The sequence below is a fragment of the Mytilus trossulus genome, chromosome 10, assembly GCF_036588685.1.
Source record: "Mytilus trossulus isolate FHL-02 chromosome 10, PNRI_Mtr1.1.1.hap1, whole genome shotgun sequence".
Taxonomy (NCBI): Eukaryota; Metazoa; Mollusca; class Bivalvia; order Mytilida; family Mytilidae; genus Mytilus; species Mytilus trossulus.
Genome location: NC_086382.1, coordinates 63,439,346 through 63,451,554, shown reverse-complemented (window position 1 = coordinate 63,451,554; position 12,209 = coordinate 63,439,346). Strand labels below are relative to the sequence as shown.

At 31.9% G+C, this 12,209-nt stretch overlaps 1 protein-coding gene across 1 annotated transcript; it reads left to right on the top strand.

The window, feature by feature from the left end:
- Positions 1-1,368: 1,368 nt before the first annotated feature.
- Positions 1,369-9,578, top strand: LOC134686473 (uncharacterized). Its single transcript, XM_063546139.1, has 4 exons — positions 1,369-1,504; positions 2,930-3,037; positions 3,504-3,617; positions 9,389-9,578. The coding sequence occupies exons 1-4, from the start codon at positions 1,442-1,444 to the stop codon at positions 9,515-9,517; spliced, it is 414 nt and encodes a 137-aa protein (XP_063402209.1). The 5' UTR covers positions 1,369-1,441; the 3' UTR covers positions 9,518-9,578.
- The last annotated feature ends 2,631 nt before the right edge of the window (positions 9,579-12,209 follow it).

The following is a 12,209-nucleotide window of genomic DNA, read 5'->3' as shown; positions in this document are numbered from 1 at the left end:
ATTACTGATTTGTCTGTATTATGTTTCCAAAGCATTCAATGACTAACTTTTTTTAAACGATATTTCAGAAAAAAACATTACTTGTCACCACTTTAAAGAATGTATCACAAAACTTTTTTTCGATTGGGAGGAAAGTGAACTGAGACTTGAACATTGGAAAGCCTCTTTTTGGTGTATACTTTAATGTTAATGCGGTAATATGCAAAGGAACTATATTTGTCTGATATAAATTCATATTCAATATAAAATGAGCGTTTCAGTTAACAATTCAGTGAGGGTCTGTTTGAATCAAATGTTGTATCAGTTAGACAATTTTATACATTTTTGTTTGAATCGGTAAGAATCGAAATAAGATGCAGTCAAAATATTTTTTTAGTTCCATTGATATTTGCTCAGTATTTGACCTCATTATCTGCCTCTTTGTTCTTACATGCTTATTTTTTCGACTTATTTTTTTTTTATTGTTGTTCGATACTTGTCTCTTTTACCTTGTATTTAACAATACCAAGAATGTATTCAATAAAAGTTTAATCCACCATTTTCTACATTTGAAAATGCCTGTACCAAGTCAGGAATATGACAGTTCTTGTCCATTCGTTTTTTATGCGTTTTGTTTTTTGATTTTGCCATGTGATTATGGACTTTCCAAATTGATTTTCCTCTGAGTTCAGTATTTTTGTGATTTTACTTTTTAATGGCAATTAATATTTCTTCATTTTCTTTTGTTGGTTTTCTTCTTGATATCTCCCACATTTTCTGTCAATTTGTTTTACCTGCTAGTCAGGAGAGCTTAGCAATCCACATTACACAGCAGTCATACAAAAAAAAACCAAAAGTTTTGAATGGACAATTGTGAAAATGAAGCAGAAAATAAAGTTCAAACTTTGTGGCATTGTTACAAATCATTTTCATAGTCTTTCAATTAAAACCCGATAACTTTACATATATTTCTTTGTACTACATAGTTTTGTATATTCGAAATAAAAACAAATTGGACATCTGCAAAATACTGTAAAGAGAGGCGAAAGATATCAAAGGAACATATAAACATTGAAGTAAAAAAACCACTAGTAAACAGGCAACGCCATGGCTAAAAAAAAACAAAAGAAAAATAATAGTTAACAAAATACCACATAGAAATTAAAAAGGGAGCACAGCAACCCAAAACAAAAACTTGAGATGATTATTTATTTCCTCTAAGTCTACAGTGGCATTTGCACTGAAAATTAATGTTACATATTTGGATTTCTTTTGATTGAATGGTAACTATGCTGACATTTAATTCAAACAAGAAGTTCGGTTCAAACTATGTGGATCAAGCAAGACGTTAAAACAAGTTATATGCCACCTGACAACTATACTATTGTACATTATATAACACAGAGGAGGTCAGTTTGTATCTCGGTGTCTTATATTTGATAAGGAATCTATCAACGACAGAATGAAGACCATTTTCTTTTCCGATTTAATAATATGTAGCGTACTATTATTCTGTATTTTACAGGTTGGTTATTTCTTTTATTTATTAACAATTTTTAATGCATTTTAAAATCATATTTCTGTGCAGGCCTATAAATAAAGGCGATTTCTAATGTTTGGCATGAATTATCTTTGATATTGCCATATTTATAAAATGACTGTTTAAAAAACTTTGAATTGTTTGAAATATTCAGAGTTTTCTATCCCAGGAAAAGATTACCTAAGTTGTATTGGACAAAACCTAGCGGAATATTGCCCTTTCTTCGTTTTGCCTTTATGTTTGTTTTACTCGTACAAAACTGATGAGTCTTCTGTAAACGAAACACGGTCTATCGGAGAAAAAAAATTAAAGACTACTATCTTTGATGAGTTTTATACCAAAGGATACAGAAACAGAACGCCCCAAAAATTGAAAGTAAATACCAATGACAACAACGTAACACAAATGTTGACATGCGTCTGGTTCCTTACAACATAATTAGTATACTTTCAGAATAAGTCAAAATACAGGACAGATAACACATTGCGTATCTTGAACCTGTACTCTACGTATTTAAGGTTGAATGATAATGTTCATGTTGAGTTGACTTCGTTATTTTACTATTATAAACTATGAGATGTTTATAAGTGTACATTACAGTACAAATACGATAATTAACATTTTGTTAAGTAGTTAAACTTATATTCCTGTTTGAAATTTTCATAGTAGAGGATAAATATAACTTTCTTTCATTTTACATTAAAGATTTCAAAATTGCCATATTTTAAATATCTAAATGTTAATTCTAAGGAAACCTGTTTAACCGTAAAGAAACTTTAGTCTTGTCCAGTGTTCGAGGAGAATTCTCAAAAATTCAAAATGCCTACAGCGAACTCGAATAGTTGTACGATTTCTATGGCAAAGAGTGAAGACCAGTCGTAGAAATACTGCCATTCAATTTAGTGCAACTTTTCAGTTTATAAATACTAAATCAAGTTCTCTTTAATTTTATAATTAACGAAAAAATATAATAAACAATTCAACAACGTAAATATCAAAATATTAAAACAGGAACATGTTTTATAAAAGGAACATCTCTCTAAACAGAGAAACCACGCCCCGACGGTCATTAACAAAAAAACCACGCCCCAACGGTCATTATCAGACGGAAACCACGCCCCAACGGTCATTATCATGTACAAGTTCGTTAACGACCGGTTTTCTGGTCTGTTTTGGTCTGTTAATGACCGATGGAATTTATTACTGAAGATTAATGGATGGCATGTAACCCCTTTTTATCCAATAAGAGAATCTTATTCTCAACCGATATGAAATAATATATACTTTTTTTTTATACAGAGATAGATAACAGTGGATGCATTAACAGTTGTAAATGATGATAAGTAATTCATACATTTATATTTAGAGAAAAAGCTTTACGAATGCAATTATTTTAATAAATTTATTCAGTCAGTTAACACAGCTGTGACAACTAGAACACCAACTACTCCAAAACCTACCAGGGAGCCAGATGTAAACCATGCGATGTTCTTTCACTACAACCCAAGGTCAATAGAGGTAAACAAATGTTAAATTAAAACCAAACGGTCCGAAAACACTCCCAAAAATAAGTCTATGAATCATTCAGATTTCGTCACTGTAAAAAGGCGAACAAAGAAGATAATTTTAGCTAAGAAATACTATGACTCGAATGTTTGTATTTGTGTAATCTGTATCTGAATCAAATTTTGAATATGAGCCTAACTAATAGCGGCAACTTAAAAAATCTATGTTCAATAACATCATAATAATGTCATAAAAAATATTGTCCTTCATAAAAAGCTCTCACGTCATTGGAAAAAACTTTTCCATATTACATAATTTGTTAAAAAAAGCGCACATATTGGCAAAGAATGTCAATACAATAAGATGTTTTAAGGCTTATTTGAATTATTTAAAAATGTATAATGTTTATTAACAACTTTTTTCCCTCACGTTATTGTATATAGATGACCATTTCAGTTATTTTTTTATTTTTATAAAGCCTATGCTGATAATACAGTTTGACGCACATTACACTAAAGATTGTTATGTTATGCCGCTAAGTCATGATGATATACAAACTATACAGGATCGCATCGGATTGCATCACATGGAGGTTTGTTCATTATATTTTATTAAATTAATCAGAGTGGGGGTAATTTCAGGTGTATGTTCGATGTGAGCAAATGTTACCTGTTGAAGACCGTACTTTGACCTTTAAATTGTTTACTTTTACAAATTATGACTTGATTTGAAATTTGTCTCATTTCCACTCACATCACATCTTCTTTTATATAATGATTACATGTTTAGGCTTAAAATACCACAGATAACATGTGATGAAAACTGAAAAACTGTCTAAGGAAAAAGAATAAAAAATATATATCACCACGAAAATTTCCCAAAATGACAAAAAGTAGAGAACCAAAACAAAATACGCGTTTGCCAAATGAATCAAAACAAAAATTGTATACCTTATGTGTCGAACCTCAAACCATATATAAAAGCTGTAATACAAAGCCACGTCCGGTTAGAATAGACACGTTGAATTTAATGTCTCCTACAATGTGAACACATCATTTTTAAGTTAAAACCATTCAAATACTCTTTGTTTGTCTGTAATCTGTATGTGGCGTAGTGGGGAGATGCATGTCCCTATCCTAGAAAATTAAAAATAAGGAGACGTGGTATGATTTTCATCATGTCAACGATCCACTACAACAACAAAAAAAATCAAAATGTGACAAACGTAATGCCACCTACAATAATGCTAGAAACCCATACCGGGTGAAACCCATACCGCATAGTAAGCTATAAAAGGCTCCGGCATAACAACTTATGATACAATTCAAGAGTCAATAGCAACGGAATGGTTTATTATAGAAATGAATAAATTAAAAAAAAAACATTTCTGATGCGACCGTTACCATCGGCAACCACTGGATTACAGTCTACTAGCAATTAAAAGCCGCATAAAATAAATTTCCTGTTAACAAAACTTTGAATTTTTCGAAAAAATAAATTTCCTGTTAACAAAACTTTGAATTTTTCGAAAAAATAAGGAATTTCTTATCCCAGGCATAGATTACCTTAGCCGTATTTGGCCCAACCTTTTGGAACTTTGAATCCTCAATGCTCTTCAACTATGTTCTTGTTTGGCTTTATAAATATTTCGATTTGAGCGCCACTGATGAGTCTTATGTAGACGAAACGCGCGTCTGGCGTACTAAATTATAATCCTGGTTTATTTAATAACTATTTAAACCACTTAGTCGATGTCACTGCTAGTGGATGTTTCGTCCACGAGGGAATCACCAGCCCAGAAGTCAACATTTCGGTGTTGACATGGATATCAATCGTGTGGTCATTTTTATAAATTTCATGTTTACAAAACTTTGAATTTCCGAAAAAAACTAAGGATTTTCTTATTCCAGGCATAGATTACCTTAGTCGTATTGGCACAACTTTTTTGAATTTTGGATCCTCAATGATCTTCAACTTTGTACTTGTTTGGCTTTATAAATATTTAGATTTGAGCGTCACTCATGAGTCTTATGTAGACGAAACGCGCGTCTAAATTATAATCCTAGTACTTTTGATAACTATTTGATAAAATTCAGATAGGAAACAGTGACTGTGTCAAAGCGACAACAACCCGACCATACAGTAGACAACAGCCGAAGGCCACCAATGGGTCTTTAATGAATCGAGAATTCCCGCACCCGTAGGCGTCCTTCAGCTGGCCCCTAAAAAAATGTATACTAGTACAGTGATAATGGATGTCATACTGAACTCCGAATCATAAACAAGAAACTAAAATTAAAAATTATACAAGACTAACAAAGGCCAGAGGCTTCTGACTTGGGTTAGGTGCAACATTACGGTGGGGCTAAATATGTTTATGAGATCTCAACCCTCCCCTATACCTCAAGCAATATGTTTGTTAGTGCTTCAAAACATTTTCGAACCGTGTATAGCAGTTTTATGGTACACCATTAGAACAAACTGAACAAAGTTGTTGGGAAGTGTTTACCGCATCAGATCAATACAAATTAAAATAAACTGGAAACAAGTGTGAAAGACAAAGAGAACAGTCTGAGAGTACAATTTTAAGGAAATATAAAAAAGAAGATGTGGTATGATTGCCAATGAGAAAACTATCCGCAAAAGACCAAAATGACACAGACATTAACAACTAAAGGTTACCGTACGGCCTTCAACAATGAGCAAAGCCCATACCGCATAGTCAGCTATAAAAGGTCCCGATAAGACAATGTAAAACAATTCAAACGAGACAACTAACGGCCTTATTTATGTAAAAAAAATGAAAGACAATAACAAATATGTAACACATAAACAAACGACACCACTGAATTACAGGCTCCTGAAAGCTTGCTGGTAGCATAAATCAACTAAAAAAGAAGGCACAGGTTAAGTGTAAATCAGTGCATCTCCATCATATTTAATAAAAAAACCGGTTTGTCAATCTGAGAAAAAAAACCTCGTGCATTGTTATAATATGCAAGCAAAGGTAAGGAAAAAGGACCGTGCGCGTTCATAACCGGAAAGTAATTCAGGGTTAGTTATGTATTAAAATCTACTTTTATTTAAAAATGTTAGTACTGATCACTCCATTAAATCATTGTACATATAAGGAAAACGTTACCAGTGTATATAAAGTGCGAATCCAGCTAGTTCATTTTTACTGTTATATGCGGGTATGTCTATTGTAGAATAAAGGATCATGGGAAAACTGTATTTGTTTACGTTTTGAAAATATCAAGTTAAGTGATTTTTAAGTAAGTTTTTTCATTGTGATATGTCTTTATAATATACAAACATAGCATTAAAGTTCAAATAAGTGTTATAAAAGCATCATAATATAGCATATCGATAATTGAAAGCGATCCATTTTAACTATAGATGCGATGAATTATCACTGTTAGTGCAGTCATTATTAATGTAGAATTTCCAAAGATGCGAGGAATTTTTATTGTAGAATTATGTGATAAATGCACTTGCAACAAATGAAAAAACTTAGTTGATGACTTTAGGATTTATGATACATGTATTTCCAAATTGAAATACAAACTCCTCATTCATTCTTCATCAAATATATAGCTTTTCAAACGTGTAACAAAAGCGATTCTCAAAATGTCATACTGTATTCTTCAGATTACGTTTCTCCTTAATTTTAACCAAAATTTAGAAGATATTTTTATATTTTTTTGCAGTTAAAGATTTATATGGCGGAGTTTTAGTGCAGTCTGTTAGGCTGTGTAAAATTGAAACGAGTACATTTGAGAACGTTATCTTCCACGCAATACATACGCATGCGAATATCCATGCAAATGCGACCCACTATTCAACTCTATTCTGACTCATATTAAGCCCATTATAAATTTATTAAAAAAGTAGCGTGGATTTTTTTTATCCCTTTTTATCCCGTCTCGTTTCGTTTTTGAGCCATATATAGATGTCGTATGTGACAATGAGACAACTCTCCATCCGAATCACAATTTATAAAAGTAGACCATTATACGTCAAAATACGTTCTTCAACGTGGAGTCACGTTAGCTCACACCGAACAGCAAGTTATAAAGGGCTCCAGTGTAAAACCTTTTAAACGGGAAAACAAAGGATCAATCTATATCAAGATGTACGTAATAAGTGGTGAAGTGTCATGGAAATGGATAAAAAAGAATAAGGATAAAGATCCCTATACGCGTTATAAGAAACTAAATGGAATACATTTAAAATAAATATTATTTCTATTGAATTTATTAGAGTGTTTTAAAACAAAACTTTCCTCCGTAAGTTAAATTTTATCAAATATTTCTCTTACTTTATTTATTGTTTGAGCAAGTCGGCAAAGTTAAGGCTTTACAGCTAATTTCCTAATGCATGTAAAGCAAAACTTTCGTTGGCTTGCTTGCTTTGTTTGTATAATTGTTTATACAAACTTTGTAAATAAGATTGACATTTTTAAACAATATAAATAGGCATAGTTTAACCTGTATTTTTAATATTTGAATTAAATTGAGTGTTATCATAATGATTATCCAATAAAAAAAAGCAAGCAAGTCAACCAAAGTCTTGCTCTACATGCTTAAAGAAATGACCTGTAATAGATAAAAAAAATTATACAGTGAAAATGCACCGCATATACAATACTAATGATTCGCTCCACAGTAAAAATGAAAGAATAGTATCATTATTCAACAGTAAACATGACTAGCATTACGAAATCATCATAGTGGAATTTAGTTAAATATGAAGAAACTGAATGACAAATCATATTCTACGTTATACAACTTTAATAATTGTATTAAAATGAATATTTTTTACTGCAACAACATCTTTCCTGTTAGTTATAAAGCACCTGCACGATCTGATCGTGAAATGTCCTAAATATTCACCTATTGGTATATATTTCACAGCTGGATGGCTTTAGGTGCGATAAAACCCCGCTCGCATCTCTTACTTTGTTTTATTAGTATTATGTATTTCTGAACATATACATTTTAACTAATTTTCTTAATTTTCTTCAAAAATTAAAAAAAGTTCGTTTGTTTATTTATCATTCTACATTAGACATTTATCGCATATACAGTAAAAATGATATTTTAGGATCCGCACTTTACATACACTGGTTATTTTACATTTTCCCAGCATTAGGGTAGTCTTTAGGGCACACAAGGCAGATGAAGGCAGTCAAAATTAGTAGCGCTGTGATTGGATGTAACATAAATTTTAAAACCTATTGAAATATTTTCTAGAGAATTATTCGAAAAGACTTCCAAGTTTGATAAATTTGGTGGAAAATGACGTTAGCATAAATAACATAAACCAGCTCCGTTGGAAGTTGTTCATGATACTATTTGGCTTTAATTTTAAAACAGAATAATAAACACCACGCATAACTATTTTATCCAGGTTTTTATCATAAAAAGTGGTAACTTCAGAAAATGTTAATATTGTCGCCTATGGCAGGATAAATAGTACCGTTTTCCCTTTATGTCGTATCTGTATTTACATGATGTATAAACAACATTTATTAATATGTGATATCCAGTTCATACTAAGGTGAGTATATGTTAAGCTTAAGTTTCATAAACTATTTTTTTAGAAAGGGCTGTGACAGCATCGACGTTGAAAAAGCAGTTTCTTGAAACTGACTAGTGTTTCCAACAAGCACATTCAGAAAATTTAATTATCTTAGATTTCTTATAACAATATCTGATCATTTTTTCATCTAGAAAAATTAAGGGACCGGTCAAAATTTATTGAAACACAAGCCAGGCGCAAACAGCAGTGGAACAAGATTTTATCAGCAGGGCATAGAACAATGGTTTGTCTCAACAAAAATGTGCATAGTTTCTTATACAGTGTTGTATTCAGATTTAAGCCTTGTATTTATATTTTGCCTAATTTGTACTTTATCGAGTAAGTGTGTACAATATACGGTATGTACGATGTAAAAAAAGGCGATAACTTTATATCGGGATCTTCTCAAGCTCTTTTTGCTGGCATCATTATCAAATGTCCAATGCCAAACTATCAGCTACGACACATGTTTTGGTTGCGTCTTTGTTAGATTTATCTGTATGTTTGTTTGCATTTTTGTAGTCAGTTGTGATGGATATCTACTAAATAAATTTATCTATTATGTATGTTTGTGTCGCTAACAAAATGTAACAATAACACAGAACTATTAACACCTAACATACAAATGGGAGAATCCACTAGGTTAGTACCCAGGTTTAATTTACTTTTGTCTTCGGAAAATAATAGTAACAACTTAAGATTGTAACTGTTGTTTTTACTCGTTCAGTTGATACAAAACATATAAGTTATATTCAAAAATCAATTACCATCTCGTTTTAGGAATTTATGATGCAACAAATGGCCAAGAAACAATTTATATTGTGGACTCATGACGATTTTGAAGTGAGGGACGCTCGATGGGAACATTCATGTCATCAAGGAAACATTTACAGAGTATACAGAGTATAGCTAGGAAAAGATGTATCACTTATGATTATTTCATACGAAATAAAATAACGAAATAAAAACTATGCAGTATAAGAATTGCTCATTACTCAAGGCCGTACGGTGGTTTAATGCGCGAGGTTTAGCTGGCCGCAAAACCAGGTTCAACCCACCATTTATTCTTAAAATGTCCTGTACTAAGTCAGGAAAATGGCAGTTGTTATCTTATAGTTCATTTCTGTGTGTGTTGCATTTTAGTGTTTTTGTTGTGTCGTTGTTTTCTTCTTATATTTGATGTGCTTTCCGCAGTTTTTGGTTTGTGACCTGGATTTTTTTCTCAATCGATTTATGAATTTTGAACAGGGCTATTTTACTGTTGCCTTTATTTATGTTGTTAAACCGTTGTTTGCTACAAGAAAACACAAAAAGAGTTGCATTGGTACTCCTTTGTTAAATAAAAAATAGCGTCAACGTATATACTAATACTTCGTTTTAATGTGGGAAAAATCGTACTTAGTATAAATTACTCTGATACAAACAAAAATATATTTAAAATCTACATTATCAACATGTAAAACTTCTTGATTGACATATCTGTAACGTTTGGAGGACGTGTTTTTCAAAAAAAAAAATCAGCAGTCTCATGGTAATCAGTGTTCTTTACTTAATAATTCTAAAGTTTGGTGACTGTTTTGAGCGCATCTATTCGATCGAACAAGAGATATAGGATTTAACAGTTACATTTGAGTTTGTCTCATACCTTCAACTACATGTAGAAATTATCAATTAGGGTAAGTTTTAAACAAATCTGTACCTCAAAAGATGTGATTTTAGCGTATTAATTGTGAACTTTCCATTTCTAGGAAACATTTCCCTGATTTTGTAATTCCTATCATTCTGTTAAAATAGAATATATTGAAAATAGTTTATATTCAAAACAAACAGGTTTCTACGCATAGGTGTACATACCAAACTGTGTAGAATGTAGTTTAGTAATTTGGGTTTCAAATGAACGGTTATCAGAACTGGTCAGGGTGACCCTTGTAGAACATATGTCGACTTGTTACAAAAATATATGAATTAATTCTAAATAAGAAGAGCAAACTATTTTGAATATTCGTGTGATACTTATAAACAGTTTCTAATAATCCGATACATATTTATTAATCCAATAATCTCCAACTTCGTACTTTATTTGGCCATTATGGCTTTGTTCTATTCAAGCCTCACTGGTGAATCTTTTGTAGACAAAACGCACAACTGCTGCATATACAAACTTTATATCCTTGTATCTATGATGAGTTCACTTACAACCACAGGGTCGATGCCACTGCTGGTAGAGTTATTATTCCACGAGGGTATCACCAGGCCAGAAGTCAGCACTTATGTGTTGACATGAATAATCAATGATATTGTCATAACTATAAATCAACTGTTTACACATATAAATTTTAATTAAATACAAAGGCTTTTCATCCTCAGGAATTAATTACCTTTGTTGTATTTAGCAAAACTTTTAGGAATGGTTGGTCCTCAATGCTCTTCAACTTTGTACTTTAAATGGCATTTTTAACTTTTTATATTCAAGCGTCACTGATGAGTCTTCTGTAGACAACGTGCATTGGACGCAAATACAAAATTTCTATCCTGATATATATTATGGGTGTATTCACAACCGCTGGGTCAATGCCACTACTAGTGGAGTTTTTATTCCCCGAGGGTCTTACCAGCATAGTAGTCAGCACTTCTGTATTGACATGAATAATCATTGTTATGGTTATGAATATAAATCAACTGTTTACAAAAATTAGATTTTATAAAATACTAATGCGTTTCTACCTCAGAAATATATTACCTTAGCTGTATTTGGCAAAAACGTATAGGAATATTTGGTCCTCGATGCTCTTTACTCTCTTCGTACTTTAAATGGCCTTTTGGACATTTTTTAACATCAAACACATTCATCAAATAACCAAATATATTTATTGGCAATTATTTCAGTATACTAATCTTTTTTTACAATCAGTTTCTATTGAACGGAAGGTTTGTATGCTATTGACAATTGTGTCTATTTTGTAACAACCTTCCTCATACGCACGGTGAAATTGATTTGTAAATGATTATAAACCTATCCCGGACTGTCAGAAATTAAAAAAAATTCAACGTTTTTCGCGTCGGAACAAATATAAAATAACTGTTACAACTTCCAGATGGTTGCAGCAGTTTTGTATCAGTCCTATAATGACTGTGGCTACTTTTTTTTTAGCGTTGTTGCAGTCGATTTATGTATGAGACAAACACTTTTAAAGTTGGATCAGCTAAAAAATAGCTGCAACAATAGAAATTTTCAACTGTGACAACTTTGACTAATATTATCAGTCTTAGAACGAGTGTTTCGGGCATGGAAATCTGTTTTTTTGTCCAGTATTGATTCGGCTGTTTTCTGTTCTTTGGTTGGGTTGTTGTTTCTGACACATGTCCAATTTCAAATCTCAATTTCATGGTTCAATCTCCCGATGAGATCTAATCTTTCTCTGAAATTTAACAAAAGTCAATGCAGTAGGTCGTGTTTAATTGTTCCATCAGGACACTTGCATAACCAGTAGAACATAGTCCACAAACAAAGAAGTTATTTCACCAGGTAAGGAATAAACATCACAAACACGGAACTTATTTTACTAGGTAGGAAACAAATCTCACAAACCAGGGACGTGTT

Bases quoted from the DNA above. Each gene is read 5' to 3' on its own strand.
- LOC134686473 (XM_063546139.1), top strand. From the start codon at position 1,442: ATGAAGACCATTTTCTTTTCCGATTTAATAATATGTAGCGTACTATTA. The intron at 1,505-2,929 runs GTTGGTTATTTC...AAATTTATTCAG, and splicing joins TATTATTCTGTATTTTACAG to TCAGTTAACACAGCTGTGAC. The intron at 3,618-9,388 runs GTTTGTTCATTA...ATCTCGTTTTAG, and splicing joins TCGGATTGCATCACATGGAG to GAATTTATGATGCAACAAAT.